Raw genomic sequence first — 16426 nt, forward strand, 5'->3', positions numbered from 1 at the left:
GAAAAGTCATTTTCCTCAAATTTGAGAAAAACGAGTTGTCTGAAAAAACATTTTCCAAAAATTTTAAGTTAACCAAACATGAAAAAATTAAAAAACCGAAAAATGTTTTTATCCCCCTACTAAACACACTTTAAATCTTGAATCTTCCTCACTACTCGAAAAAGCTTTTTATTCGGTGAACACTCTCAGTTAGGTACAACATCTTATTTCTCTATATGATACAAAAATAAACATCACAAACTATTAAATACAAAGTTATTTTTTCTCTCTTACTGGTACAACATCTTACATGTTACTCCTTAACTAATTCCATACTAAAATCCCAGAGCCTTTTAGCTAAATCCATATCTCTAGCAATAGCTGTTGTTGTCCCCAAATTGTTGTCACAAAAATATTCACCACTTATCCCCTTCAATTGTGGATGCAATGCAACATAGCAAGTGGTTGATGCTCCCTATATAGAGAAGATGAAATGGAAAAATAAATCTATAAAATTGCTCCGGATGATGTCGAAAATTCTATAAATTTGCATAAGAGTGTGTGTGTGTGTACTGCAAATTTCATAAATGTCTCAATGTGGAACATACCTGTTGAACGTTTTTAAAAATAAACTTCCCAAACTTGCTTACAAGACCTGTATCATATAGAAAAGGGAGTATTAGTTCGATAAAATAAACATACAGGAATACTTCACATTTGCTAAATATGCAATTTAGCGTGTACTATCTATTATTTCGTGTAGTTCATTTGTAGTATTAATCTGTAATTATCTGTTGTTTTTGTTACTATTAATTGTCTCTTGTAATGTCCATTATGTCTTTTTCTAGACTTCTTTTGTCTCGAGTCGGGGTTCTATAGAAAACAACCTCTCTACCTCAAAGCCTCTCGAGATAAAGTTTGTGTACACTCTAGCCTCCCCTCATCCCACTGTGTGAGACTACACTATGTTGTTGTTGTACTATTAGTGAGACTGTGAGAGCATAAAAGGCTTTATTTCAGATATAAAGAAGATAATAACTCGCTAAGAATGGCATCATATTAATTAGACACCATAGAGGAAGGAAGAAAAGAAAATCTTATTATTACCATCAAAAATGCCCAGATGACGAAACATATTGGTTGTGATTGTTCCAGGATGAAGTGAATTTGCTGTTATTTCCACTCCTCCTTCCTATTCAAAATAACAAAGAGCACTCAGATTTTTAGAGTTCAATTGAATGGCATCGAACCCCTAAGCCAAAGCTATGGCTGTGGCTACAGAAATCAGATACTGGAAATTAAATCACGATTTCTCAATGTGCAAAATGGAATACCAAATATCAACTCCAAGAAATATGTGTTTGGTCGCGAGGAATGGAGACATGTCATGACTACACAAGAACCGCCAAAACAAAAATTATTAGAACACAAAAAAAAAACATGTGATTATTTATTTTCTGAAAAGCACCTTTAGGCGTCTTGTGAGCTCATAAGCATGCAGTATGTTGGCCAGCTTTGATTGTCCGTATGCCCAAAAACTACAGTAGCTGCAAATAAAATAACAAACAACATAGACAATGAAAAAACAATTTTCCATGGGAGAAGCCTAAATTTATCATGTTAATCTGATCATTGTTATACAGCTTGAAGTGAAAAGAACAGCATTTTTTGAGCACGAAAAGCTTGTCATCTTGATTAATTCAATAGTAGCAATGAGCAACTATCGAGATAGAAGGACACCAAATAAGATAATTGAACAATCAAATGACGTGATTGGAGCGAACACCTCTCTTCTATTAATTACAATCAAGATAACTTATGGAAGTTCGACATAAGAAATTTGATTAGATTACCTTTTGGGATCATTAATTTTGCCAAAGCGAATTCCCTCGCGATATGTGAACATACAATAAGCTACTGAAGACACATTAATAATCCTTCCCTCTCTCTCTGTTTTACGTGTTGTCTCCTTCATCTTGTCCAACAACAAATTTGTCAAAAGAAAATGACCTGCAAACACAGGGAATTAGAAAGAGAACAATTTTGGGCAAAATAAATTAACAGGAACCACAAGCTGAATGTCCCTATTGAAATTTACAAATTCGAATTAAGCATCAACAGGCACCTATCATCTCCTATGACGTACTACCAAGCAGATATAAACTGCCTATTACCAGTGTGATTTTAGAATCTCCCTTGTTTCACTGTTACATATACAAGTTAATTCAGGTCTCATATGGTCTACTATTATATATGTGCATTTCATGCTTTTCTTCATCCTATAATCTTGATATTAAATTCCCTGTACAGTACAAACAGTCTAATCGATTGAACGGAAGGTGGAAAGGCAGTTGGAAGGCACCGCATGACAAATCATATGGAAATCAATTACTTTACCTCACGTTGCCCTTCCATGACATCTCAGGAAGGCACCGCATGATAAATGTCGTGTACAGAAACATACGCCTAACGCACAACCATACCTAGATGATTCGTGGCAAATTGCAGCTCTATGTTATCTTTGGAAAGCATAAAGGGAATTCCCACCACTCCTGCATTATTACTAACAGAAAATAAGTAACATCAATAGATATATAAAGATTCTTCCAAAACTATATAGGGAGAAAAAGCAAAATGTCGTCTTTCAGAGTTTCAAGACTATGTGATTAATTACCACTCGTATTTGTGACTTACATTAGCATGTTCAATGAGTGACCTGATGATATAAAATCAGCTGCAAATTTCCTTACTGATGCCAATGAGCTAAGATCTAACTCCATTATATCAACTTTAGCTGCTGAGATTTCCTTTACTATTGCTTCTTTAACATCTTTTCCAGCAGCTATATTCCTGACAGCCATGATAACATGAACTCCACGCAGGGCTAGAACACGGCTAGTTTCAGCACCAATACCACTTGATGCTCCTACAAATAGATTGATAATTAAAAGCAAACAAATTGCTGCTAACTTCTTGCTAAAGAAAACACTCATCAATGTGGAGTCTCAGTCTAATAAGCAAGTAGGATAATATTAGGAGTACTGTGATTTTATTCTTCTTCATGCTTCGTTCATCTAACGTTGCCTCTCATGTCTGTCCTATATATTATTAGTCTGCTGTCATATTGAAAAAATTGAGAAAGCTAAAGTAAGAAGCAAATATTGAGCGTGAGATAGATCAAACTGAAGAACAAAAGCTTGTGAGTTGAAGTTCATTTCAGCTCTACACTTTGTCTATTCTTCGTACCAGATGATTTGAGTAGTAACATTATTCACTTCAAGAACATTATTACAAGATATTTCTTTTAAAAACCCTTGTACTTATGGGCTAGATTTAGTTTGAAAGGTATTGCTATGATCGAGGACCGCAGCAGTCAAGTGGTTCGAGGTAGCCTCTTAGGTTATTGAATTGTAACCTACAATTGCTCATTGTTTTATACTCTATTTAGATGGTAATTACGTATTCTTTCATAGTGTATCATATTGTATTGTATCGTACAATATTGTTTTAACGACACAACTTTTGAATAGATTGTACTGTTTTTCGTCATTACATAATGACACACATCAACAATTTGAAGAATAAACCACCAGGAAAAGTAGGGCATCGCTATAAAAAGGTGGCACAAAAGATAGAATAAGACAAAATAAGTTAATAACTCAATCACACCAAATAAGTCGTTACACAAAATGGGACTTTCTTTCATTACCTAACGAAGAATGTTAGGATAAGATACAATATAATTTAAGTACAATAGGTGTTGTGACAATATTTTTTTAGTAGTTGTCATTTACGGTCAGTCCATCAGCAACAGGTATAGGGTAACTTTGTACACTAAACTAGGACAGATAGATAGAAAGAAATCACCTAATATTTGTCTCTGCTGGGATTTGAACTAAAACCTCATGGTTCTCAAGCCAAAGCCACGGATCTATAGGACAAAAATTATATGCAAGTAGCTAGCACAGATTTTTCAACATGAAATGAATAGATTACACTTTAATTTTTGTTAAAACAAAGAGGTAAACGTAGACCTAGAAGAAATAGTGATACAAACAAATATTAATTGGATGCTAGCAAAAGTGAAAATGAAAATGGAGTAAACACCTGTAACAATGGCGGTGAGACCGGAGCCGTCGATTTCATCGGTGACTTCTTCAGCAGTGGAGGAATAGGAAAACCCAGATCGCCCTTTTGATCTATTAAAAACCCACATAGTACAGGAACCAGTAGTTTATTTACTTCTCTCCCGTTGCTTCAGAATTGTTTTCGGGTACCGTGTTTAAACACGTTCCTTTATATATAAACTAGTAAAATAACTCGAGCTTCGAGTCGGAATTTATTATTACAGAATTTATAAAAATAATATTTAAAACCTATAATGCATTAAACTAAAAAAAAATTATATGGAAAATGAAAGTTATTACTCACATCTTATCATTTATTTATTCTTAATAAAATAAGTATAATTTCATGATTGTAAAAATACATATCAGGATTTATAACATAAGCAATTGTGTCAGTAAGCCACTCAATATGAGCAATATTTATTTAATTGTGAAGAAGAATAAGAGGTTCAAAATTTTCTTTGTTTTAAAATGAGAGAAAATTTCTCTATTTATAAACAATAAAGGATATTGTTAATAAATATTTATTGTGTCTTATCAAAGAAGTCATAACTATTTAGAAAAGTTGATACTCTTCGAAAAAGTAACAATCTTTCATAAAGGTTGTAACTCTTCATTAAAGTCACAATATTTCATAAATGTTATTTATAATTTTTCATAAAAGTCACAACTTTCATAAATGTTATAACTTTTCATAAAAGTCGCAACATTTCATTAAAGTTATAATTTTTCATAAAAATTATAATTTTTCATAAAAGTCACGACTTTCATAAAGAAAATGCTAATTTTGAAAAATAAAATAAATTTAAGGCGAATTCTGAATTGTGATGACGCCACGTAGGCAGGCCTAGGATTCTCCTTATATGATTGCTCTCAAATAAATAAATAAATAAATAAATAAATGAAGTATTATTAGTGGCAGACGCTTTAATTTGATGTATAATTGCAGGGACGGCTCAACATAATTCAAAATTTTAATTAGAGGCCTAAATATTTTTTAAAAATTATTTGTATTTATTTATTTTTAAAAATTTTAGATGTAAATTATTACTGAATTTCTTTTTTATTAATGATTTTTTCAAATACATTTTTAAGATATTATTTTTTAAGCAAGATTTTATCAATTCTACATCGAAAACATTATTTTATTGAGAAAAAATTATTATATGAATCGAAAATATAGTTCTTTAAGTAATAAGTTGATAAATTTTAAATAAAGATAAGAGTCAAAATTATAGAATCTTATTCAAAAAAATTGATAACTTGATATATCTTACTTTAATATAAAAATTACGAAGAAATAAAAGAATATTTGTAATTTACTATGTTCAACACTTTTCAACAATTGATTCATATTTTTGACAGAATATTACTCTAAATATCAAAGGTTTGAAGAAATAGAATGCAAAAGGAGTTTTAAAAAAATTAAAATAATACGAGTATTAGCAAAGAGAATATATATTTTTACTTTTTATTATGAACAATTAATTCTTTTTCATGAAAAATTAAACAAGATTATTTTATCTTATAGAAATTTGAGGCCACCAAAAATTGGAGGCCTAATGTTTAAGACCACAACATTAAAGGGTATTTTGGTACATTTGACATAACTTTAAATTAGAACCACAAGATAAAAAAGTCATTTTTCTTTTCTTAAATTCTATTTCAAGTCAAATTAGGTCAATCTTTTTTAAACGGAGGAAGTAATGGTCAAAGAGCCGGGCACTGTGTACTCCTTGGAACCAGGTTTCTAAAGTTGTAGAGATCGACAATATTGTGGAACCCGTTTAACTACTCTCAGAATATATAGTGTGTTGATTATTTTATTTGCTTAAATAGTTAATTATTTAGATGGTGACAATAAACAAAGAGGCAAGTCGTTATGGGTCTATGTCATCTTTGTTTACAAGAAAAAAATCAAGCTGAATATTTGATAATATTAAGAACACGTCATGTTATTCATCTCTTAGCAATTTAAGCAACATCACAAATTACAACCAGATACAGAGTTACTTTTCTGTTTTTCTTTGTACAACATTTTACTTGATCAGATCCATGCTAAAATCCCAGAGCCTCTTAGCTAAATCCATATCTTTAGCCAACGCTGTCGTCTTCGCCAAATTGTTGTCTGAAAAATATTCACCACTTACCCCCTTCACTTGTGGATTCAATGCAAGATAACAGGTGGTTGATGCTCCCTAAAGAAGAGGAAAAAGGGAATGTTAAGTACTGATCAATTTCCATGGCATCATGGTTGTTTCTATTTCAGAGATATCTTTTTCTTCATCTGAGCAAAGGTCGTGTGTATCGACAAGTTATTGTGTATTGGCAAATCATCCTCTGGCTTGTATATTGACTTACCTTCTGGGGAGATTCTTAATCAGGTTCCATTTTCTGCGAATATAGCAGGGAATTTTATCTATGCTAAGGAAATACAAATAATGTTCCGACAAGGTTGAATTTTCTCCAACTGATTCATGAGAAGATCATTAATAATCCTAATATAAACCTTCTGATAGTTAGCCGATTATTATTGAGCCAAACTTCTTGCTCCGGAAGATGTCAAAGTTCTCTTCTCATTGTTGCAAAAGAATCTGTACATACAGTAAAACTTTAAATGATTTGATGCAGAACATACCTGTTGAACATTTTTAAGCAGAAATTTTCCAAGAGTGCCGACCAGACCTGTAATGAGCAGAAAGGAACATTTCATGTTCGCTTGTCTTAGCTTGTGAAACAAACATTACACATAAATATTCTACAACGACTTGTGGGCTTAGAACTCTATATAGGAGAAACTGATAGTCCTCTTATGTTTTCGGCAGGTCCAAAATAATGGTATCTTAAATGTCTCCTGGAGCAGTTTATGTCGTCTAAGTCAATCAAAAGTGAGCATGTTTGGTCTACGTCAAATATTACAAACTCTGGCCGTTGAATTTAACTGTGAGAGAAAAAGGATTACCATGAACTCACATTTGGAAGTGACATTTTTGCAGTTTCTGCTATTTACGTTCTCTTTCTGAAGTTTGGTGCTGGTTTTCCTGGTGCAGTTTCTGCTTCTTCTTTCTATTTCTGGTGTTTGCTCTAGTTTTTGAGGTTGTTGTTTCTAGGACTTGATAAGACTTGGTGTTTCTGGTTAAATCATTTCTTTTCACAATTTCCGCTAATAACAATCAGAGTTTGTTAACGGATGGACCAAAACTGCTTAATGCAAGGGTTCAATTCCAAACCCCTCTCCTCCTCCAAATTAGTGGTCAAGTTCTTAGCAATCTCCCTCCCTCTCCAACCCACCTTAAGGAAAAAGTAAAAACAAAGAGAAACCCCCCCAAAAAAAAGGAAAGAAAGAAAGGCATGACACACCACAAATCTACAAACGGAAATGCCTTTTGCTCATTATGCCATATATTAGTATTAGTGAGAGCACCAGACATAAAGTAGTGAACTTACTGTACGGACCATTCATATTAAAATCAGACAACAGCTACTAAATAGAAAAGGAAGAAAAGAGAATCTTACTAACCATCAAAAATACCCATATGACGAAAAAGATTGGTAGTGATCGTTCCAGGATGAAGTGAATTTGCACTTATTTCTACTCCATCTTCCTGTTTGAAATAAAGATCACTAAAAATTTAGAGTTCAATTGAATGGTATGGAGCCCTTGTCCTAAGCTGTGACAGAGCTACATAAGTCAGAGACTGCAAACCAAGAACTTCTTGATGTGCCAAAAAGAATATCCAAATCTACACCCAAGAAATATGTGTTTGCCTCTAGGAATGGAGACAATCATGACTACACAAGAACCACTACGACATCAGAATGAAAATCAGTTTGCAAGATTCTTTTTTTCGAAAATCCACCTTTAAGCGTCTTGTAAGCTCATTTGCATGCAGTATGTTGGCCAGCTTTGATTGGCCATATGCACCATAGCTGTTGTAGCTGCACATAAGATAAAAAACAACACCGAAATTGAAAAATCAATATCCAGGGGACGACTATTTTTTATCATGGAGAAATATCAGTTATGCAGCTTGAAGTGAAAAACAGCAAAGAATCGTCAATCTTGAGCACAAAATGCTTGTCATCTTTGATTAGTTCAAGAGTAGTACAGAATAACCATTAAGCTTGAAGGAAACCAATAAGACAAGTGATCAGTTAAATATAGTGATTGAATATTAAGGAAAATGATTCATATTGGTGTTTAATACAGATAGAGTATCACCCAGTACTCTCCAGGTGAAAACAATAAATATAAACATCTCATGAAGGAAATCCAAGGTGTTGGTCGAGAAGTTAGGGCACCATAATTAACAAGAGAGATTGTCAACCAAGAACTTGTGATGAATTGCAAGTGATCTTGGCATGATAACATTAGAAATCTATATTAAAATACTTCCTCAGGTTACTTGTTCAGTATTCCATAAATAGATTTCCACTTCTACTTACTTTTAACATATCCTTTAAAGACAATTGTTTTTTTGTGTTTTACCCGCAACATTAATTACTTATTCCCCAAATCAATTCAAGACTTAAGACTATACGTCAATTAATATGGATATTGTGGTAAAATACTCATATTAATCATTGTTTCTTAAAAGGGCGAGCAAAGTCCAAAGTGGACACGTAAAAGTGAATGAAGGGAGTATATTATACACTCTCATGGAACTATTAGACTGTGAAAATTAAAAAGTGATCACTGAAGCCATCGAGCAAGTGATGAATTTGAGCAAGGCTTCTCTTACAATCAAGAAAATTTAGTTCGGCACCAAAATCTAACAAGATTACCTTTTGGGATCATTAATTTTGTCAAACCGAATTCCTTCTCCGTATGCAAATCGATGAGCCTCTGATGAAACATTCACAATTCTTCCCTCTCTCTTTGTTTTACGTGCTGTCTCCTTCATCTTCTCCAACAACAAATTTGTCAAAAGAAAATGACCTGCAAAGGCAAGAAAGAAGAATAGTTATGGATAAGATAAGTTAAAAGGAAGTACGAATTTCCCTCTTGAAAGTTTACTTTTGAAAACGTTGCCCACCTATCATACAACTTCCTACCAGTCTTACTAGATTTGTCAAGTGTGCACTGTAGAAGAGTTGGATGACAAAGTAGGGATAAAGGGGACATGAATTGTCCTCTAACCAGGTCTCAGATGGTCTTTTACATGTGCATTTTATAACTGAAACTTAAGATGACAAAATTATGGAGAATCAACTATTTGATCTCCTTTAAGCGAGAATTGAATCTTCATTTCAGTAAAATTAGGAAGGGCGGTAAATTTGGATCAGATGCTTTAATTTATAAAGTGAACTGGTGCCTGAATAAAAAATAAAATAAAGAAGATGATGGAACTATTACAGGCTCTCTTCTCGCGCAGAAACAAGCATTAACAAACAGTTCTTACCTACATGATTTGTGGCAAATTGCAGCTCTATGTTGTCTTTTGAGAGCATAAAGGGAGTTGCCATGATTCCTGCATTATTACTTTGAAAGAAATAGATGATGTTAATTGACATGCTAGGATATATATGAAGAGGGAAGAGATTCATGCAGAAGAACAAAGTTACTTGAAAGAGAGAGGGAGGCTGGGAGGGAGTAAAAATGCAATCTTCAGGCATGCGACTACCACTCTTATTCATCACTTACATTAAAAGGTTCAACGGGCGACCTGATGATTTAAAGTCTGAAGCAAATTTCTTCACTGATGCCAATGAGCTAAGATCTAACTCCATGGTATCAACTTTAGCAGAAGGGATTTCCGTAACTATTGCATCTCTAACATCTTTTCCAGCAGTCATATTCCGGACAGCCATGATGACATGAACTCCACGCAAAGCTAGAACACGGCTAGTTTCAGAACCAATACCACTTGATGCTCCTGCAAATGGATGTTTATGAGCAAACTAAATACTGCTAGATCTTAACATTTCATGTCTCTAAATTAAGATACTGAGCACACTGTACCTAATAGATATAAGCTCAACTGTATACACATACTTACAGTAGTAATGTCAATTGCGCTGTTTATCACAAACCACTAGTAGCCATAGTACAGAAAATGAGGAAGTGTTAACTTAAGAATGTACAATAAAGATCAATTAACCAATGCAGGATTTATTTATTTCTTGACTTATACACCAATAGCTACAATTGCATGTAATTGTATCGTGCCTCTGCAATAGTTCAATCTATGCATGCACCGACTGGATATTGCATAAGCTGGTCCAAATAAGCATTGGTAACCAGGTCTCTGACAGGGAACTTGCCTGGTTCACTACGTCAAGGAATTCAATATTTCATTATTTTTCAGTGTACATCAGGAGATTCTGAATGAAATTGAATTACCAATTCTGTCTATTGAAGTCCAGCAAAACCCATATAAATAACTACTAGGATTGAAAGATTCCAAATTGGAGGCGTACATAGTAGTTTTAGATGGATTCTTCATCTAACTCCAAGAACTCTACAAATACATGAGGTTGAAAAGAGAGGAAGATTATCCAAGCCTTATAAGGAGTCCACTCATTCATTAACTGTTTAGAGTGCATGGGCGATTTTGGACAATTTTTTATTTTTTGGGTCCTAATATTGGGTGAGATGGGTCCTATGCTAATACGATATTAAATTAGTATTTGGGCATAACTCACGTCCAAAGCTAGCTCAAAGAGAAAAAATTGTTCAAACCTTATAAGAATTAGCCATCTCATTAACCACCAACTTGAGACTTTTTGTTTTAACACTCTCTCTAGGCAGGGCCAATGTCTTCCATTGATTAGGACAAAGAACAAACGCAAGCAGAGCAGCCCACAGATTTGCTAGGTGAAATTACTTGGTTCATACTTCATACCCTACGCCGGAGCTAGTAAGAGCCTATGGTTCATCCAAACCCACTTTGGTGAAAAATTACACTATTTATACATGCTAGCAAATATTGAACCCCCTTTGATTTCTGTGGGTTTACTTCTTTATACATTGAAACCCTTAAAAAAAAATCCTGATTCCGCCAGTCTTAATGCCATAGCCTACTCAACCAAAGGCGTCACCTTTTTAAAGGCAAAGGGGAATACATACATACACTCATTGCATGTCACCAACAATAATACATACTAATCGATACCCAATTAAATATATAATTTTCAATTTTGAAGAATGTGAAAAGGAGATCAAGTGGAAACCTGTAACAATGGCGGTAAGTCCAGAGCCATCAATTCCATGTGTAACTTCCTCAGCAGTGGAAGAAGACGAAAACCCAGAAGGCCCTTTTCTCTTGAAAAGCCACATGATGAGTTTTACGGATTTGTTTCTTTTTCTTGTACAGATATGGAGACGATGGCAACAAGTTATTAGTATTAATAGCTTTAGTTATTATATGCAAACATTAAATGAGATACCCTCCCTCTGCATGATTCATTACCTTTTTCATAATTTAATTAACAAATATTAAAAAGGGAACAGACTGACTGGAGACTATGTTGCCAAGTGGAACTACTAGCCTACACATTTATCCAATCTTTGCCCACCCTTCGTGTTTTCCAAACTTAAAAATTTCATATTAATTGATCATCTTATTAAAAATATTTAAATTATTCAAAAATAAATCATAATTAATAAGTAAATTATAAAAATTAGTTTATTAATTATGATACTGAATTATTAGATTTAACGATTGATGAAAAGTTAAATTTTGTAATTAATGATTTATAGGTGTCAGAAAAGATTACTTAATTTTCTTATTAAGTAGACGTTAACCTATTAAGGATTACTGTATTTATATTTTTCAAAAAAGTGTATTTATTAAATAAATATTTATTAGACTTTTCATGTGTTTGTTATTATGACTTATAATAATTACATAATAACTACTTAAGTAAATTTAAAAAAATCATCTTGTTTGATAGGGCATCGATATATTGTAAGTGAAAGTGAAATAAGGAAGCATGAAATGATTGAGTCAATACACCATGTGATAATTACTAATTTAACATTAAATCAGTTGATAGCTTATTGATTGACACAAATTAATATATATAGAAGTCAATATCGATAAGCTAAATTATTAAGGTCTGCCTTTATTTGTTTACTTACTAAATCAAGATAAAAGCTAATCAAGTTTTTTTTTCATTTAACCTCTACAACTAAAACACTTTTGAAGCCTAGACAAATTTAGAAGTTTCAAGAGTTTATTAATTACTTTGTATTTATTTCAAGGGAAAATGATATGATATAATCCTCAATTTTATTATTTAGAGTTATATACCCCCTCGTAATAAGAATGTTTCATATATACTTATATAATTATATAAATGAGTCACATTTATCCAATCTTACCCATCCTTCATGTTTTCCAACTTTAAAATTACTTCCTCCGTTTCATATTAATCGATAAAAATATTCAAATTATTCAAAATCAAACCATAATTAATAAGTAAATTATAAAAAACGGTTTATTAATTATAGTATGGAATTATTAGATTAACGATTAATGAAAAATTAAATTTTGTAATTAACGATTTATAGATGCGAGGAAGGATTACTTAATTTTCTTATTGAGTAGATGTTAACCCATTAAGGATTATTGTATTTATAATTTTTTTTCATCAGTATATTTATTAAATGAATATTTATTAGACATTCATGTGTTTGTTATTGCGATTTATAATAATTACATAATTAATGCTCAAGTAAATCTAGAAAAATCGGCTTATTTGATTGGACGTCGATATATTGGTAAATGAAAGTGAAATAAGGAAGCATGAAATGATTGAGTTATACACTATCTAGTAATTACTAATTTGACATTAAATCAACGGATATCTTATTGATTGACACGAATTAGTATATATAAAAGTCAATATCGATAAGCTAAATCATTAAGGTCCGCTTTATTTGTTTACTTACTAAATCAAGATAAAATTAATTAAGTTTTTTTTTTCATTTAACCTCTACAACTAAAACACTTTCGAAACCTAGACAAAATTTAGAAGTTTCAAGAGTTTATTAATTATTTTGTATTTATTTCAAGGGAAAATGATGTGATATACCCCTCAATTTTATTATTTAGAGTTATATACCCCTCAATTTTATTATTTAGAGTTATATACCTCTCGTAATAAGAATGGTTATATACACAATTGATTATTCAAATGAGTCACATTTATCTGATCTTACCCACCCTTCATGTTTTCCAACTTCAAAATTACTTCCTCTGTTTCATATTAATTGATTACCTTATTAAAAATATTCAAATTATTTAAAATCAACCCATAATTAATAAGTGAATTATAAAAAATTGTTTATTAATTATAGTATGGAATTATCAGATTAACGATTAATAAAAAAATTAAATTTTGTAATTAACGATTTATAGATGCGAGGAAGGATAACTTAATTTTCTTATTGAGTTGACGTTAACCCATTAAGGATTATTGTATCTTCATTTTCTTTCATCAGCATATTTATTAAATAAATATTTATTAGACTTTCATGTGTTTGTTATTGTGATTTATAATAATTACATAGTAACTGCTTAAGTAAATCTAGAAAAATCGTCTTGTTTGATTGGACGTCGATATATTGGTAAATGAAAGTGAAATAAGAAAGCATGAAAGATTGAGTTATACACCATATAGTAAATTACTAATTTTACATTAAATCAACTGACAACTTATTGATTGACACGAATTAGTATATATAAAAGTCAATATCGATAAGCTAAATCATTAAGGCTGCTTTATTTGTTTACTTACTAAATCAAGATAAAATTAATTAAATTTTTTTTTTCATTTAACCTCTACAACTAAAACACTTTCGAAGCCTAGACAAAATTTAGAAGTTTTAAGAGTTTATTAATTATTTTGTGTTTATGTCAAGGGAAAATGATGTGATATACCCCTCCATTTTATTATTTTAAGTTAATATACCCCTCGTAATAAGAATGGTTCATATATACATATATGATTATCCAAATGAATCACATTTATCCTCTTCCTTTAAAGGAAGTGAAAAACAATTCATTCTAAATTATTTTTTCAAAATTTATCTTAAGAAAATTCATGTTGGATTTATTTGATCCTTCTCATGCTTATTTCTGTTAGGCTTCTTTGATTTGGCAGCTAACTTGAATTTATTTTGATGTCAAAATTAATTTTTCACAATTTTCTTGTAAATTTTAGCATGTATGCTCCATTTATTTATATTACAAATACAAATACAAAAGGTAAGTCACAATATATTAACAAAATAGTTTTATATCTCTTTTCCTTACTTTTTTGTCCTTTTTCATTCACACTTTAAAAAAAATTCTCATATTTTTACACTAAAAGGTGAAGAAAAAATAAAATAAAAACGAGAAAGTTAAATAATGACAACAAAAGAAGTAAAAAAATATATGGGGAAAAAGGATCATACATATGGCTCTACATGATTTTTTAATTTTTTTTTTTTAAATCTCATTTAGATAAATAAGTATATGTGAGTCACTTTTATAACGATAGACTTATTTTCACGACTCAAGTCTACATCCTAGTCAAGACCTGATGCTTGAAACAACAAGTGATTCTAAGCTATTTCTTGGCGTAACATAATTAAACATGTGTGAATTATAATGAAAGGACAATACTTATGCAATTCCTATTGAGCTATGATAATGACTATATAAGGGGTAGACCCTATGACCTAAACTAAGCTATGACTATTAATGAAAGACATTTCAAAAGGGATTCTAACTTGGCACCGAGTAAATTAGAGTGAGAAGTATCCCTTCTCACATAGGAAAGGTAGGATCACTATGACACTCATGAGATTGGAGACTATAATGCATGTAGCATAAAGAGGGTCCCAACTATATCTCCTAGTTCTTGAACTATGTTGCCCCCATAGGAATACTAGCTAGTGGATACACATAGATGTTATGTTCATATTTTGGTACTACCTTGGCAAGTAGTGCACCTTCTTTCAGTGTAGGGTTCCATGACATCGGATTTCACATTAGCTCATGTGGTCTATGTCGGTAAAGGCAAGATGTTCCCAAAAGGTAAAATGAAGTAATAAAGTGAACTCTAACTAGGATGACCTAAGGGGTTTGGCTTAGTCTAGGTAAGGGTATGAGAATCTACCAATACATTGCACTAGTTAGCCTTGAAGGAAGTCTTAGGAAGATGTTTTTATGTGCTTATAATTGTATATGATATGTATATGATGATCGTACGTGTTAATGACACTATGTGATATGGATTTCATTTATGAACGTGTGGTTGGTCTCTATTGCTAAAGTATGATGATGTTATCTCTTAATGATATAGCATGTAAAGTTGGACATTGCTTATAGTTCTTGTTGGATTTACTTGGTTGAGGGAGGTTGTGGGGTCTTACTTAGCCATTGTATTAGTGGACTTAATGGGGTATATGAGTAATAGTCTTGCTTAGGTTATGACATTATGAAATCTATTGCATGTTTGTTGATATTATAACTTAATGATGTAGTTGTCTTGATCATGTGCTCAATTATGTTGATATGCATGTTTGACTTGACTAGCCTTTGTATTGTTGGTCTTGTGATGTACATGGTCTTGACTTAAGGAATATGTGCTTATTGACTTGTGTTAGTTCTTGAATATGCATAAGGCTTTTCAAAGTAATTTTACATGCTTTTATCAAATATCCCCTTTTAGCATGATTTCTATGTTGTGTGTGTATATGTGCCTATACTTAGTACAAGTGATGTAATAACCTCATTTCTCCTTTTGTCCCAAACATTTTAGGTTTTGATCATTGAAGGGTTCGTGACCACTTTTGAAGAAAGGCTTGGAATCATTCTCCAAGTGGGTATGTCCTCAAGTCCAAGGATGATACCTTGCTATTACTCTAGCTATGTTTCTTTATTGTAGTCTAAAGACGATCACTTCATTCTACTTGTTTCAAGATATTGTTGTAAGTCCTAAGTGGCATTTATATATTATGTAAGGGCTTATGACCATATTGTTCGACTCCGTTTAGATGGTTTAATATGAGACATCCGTTTTAAGACTATTTATATATCTTATATATATGTGTGCCATAAAAGTAAAAGACTATGTAATCTTCTTATACGAAGGGTCTATGTATATTCGTTCAAGCTTTTCTTTAATGTTGTTCATCAATTAGCATCGATTTTCACTTGGGGAACATTACTTTTTCTCAATTGTTCTAATATTAGGTAGTCCTAATTTGTCCATATTTAGTATGAATCTTTCTTTTGCTGGTAACTAATTTGTTGTATTGAAATTAGTTTCTCATGCAAATCAAAGTTAGGTTAGTCAAAAAAATTTGTTTAAAGTATTTCACT

The 16426-nt window shown here is 31.8% G+C and overlaps 2 protein-coding genes across 3 annotated transcripts; both read right to left on the reverse strand.

The window, feature by feature from the left end:
* Nucleotides 1–129: 129 nt before the first annotated feature.
* LOC101258230 (short-chain dehydrogenase TIC 32, chloroplastic-like) lies at nucleotides 130–4259 on the reverse strand. 2 transcript variants are annotated; one of them, XM_010319324.4, is made up of 9 exons: nucleotides 4087–4250; nucleotides 3847–3910; nucleotides 2674–2905; nucleotides 2463–2542; nucleotides 1833–1989; nucleotides 1448–1526; nucleotides 1087–1171; nucleotides 588–634; nucleotides 130–454 (listed from the first exon to the last, which is right to left on the reverse strand). In XM_010319324.4, the coding sequence occupies exons 3-9, from the start codon at nucleotides 2838–2840 to the stop codon at nucleotides 293–295; spliced, it is 777 nt and encodes a 258-aa protein (XP_010317626.1). In that variant the 5' UTR covers nucleotides 2841–2905; nucleotides 3847–3910; nucleotides 4087–4250; the 3' UTR covers nucleotides 130–292. The 2 variants fall into 2 exon arrangements, with proteins under 2 accessions (XP_010317626.1, XP_004234418.2); XM_004234370.5 differs by lacking the exon at nucleotides 3847–3910 and having other exon boundaries at nucleotides 4087–4259.
* Nucleotides 4260–6035: 1776 nt separating this feature from the next.
* LOC101257442 (short-chain dehydrogenase TIC 32, chloroplastic) lies at nucleotides 6036–11638 on the reverse strand. Its single transcript, XM_004234367.5, has 8 exons — nucleotides 11280–11638; nucleotides 9751–9982; nucleotides 9509–9588; nucleotides 8892–9045; nucleotides 7967–8045; nucleotides 7627–7711; nucleotides 6745–6791; nucleotides 6036–6304 (listed from the first exon to the last, which is right to left on the reverse strand). Exons 1-8 carry the CDS (start codon nucleotides 11383–11385, stop codon nucleotides 6146–6148), a joined length of 942 nt encoding a protein of 313 aa, XP_004234415.2. The 5' UTR covers nucleotides 11386–11638; the 3' UTR covers nucleotides 6036–6145.
* Between the last annotated feature and the right edge of the window lie 4788 nt (nucleotides 11639–16426).

This window comes from Solanum lycopersicum, chromosome 3 (assembly GCF_036512215.1).
Source record: "Solanum lycopersicum chromosome 3, SLM_r2.1".
NCBI lineage: Eukaryota > Viridiplantae > Streptophyta > Magnoliopsida > Solanales > Solanaceae > Solanum > Solanum lycopersicum.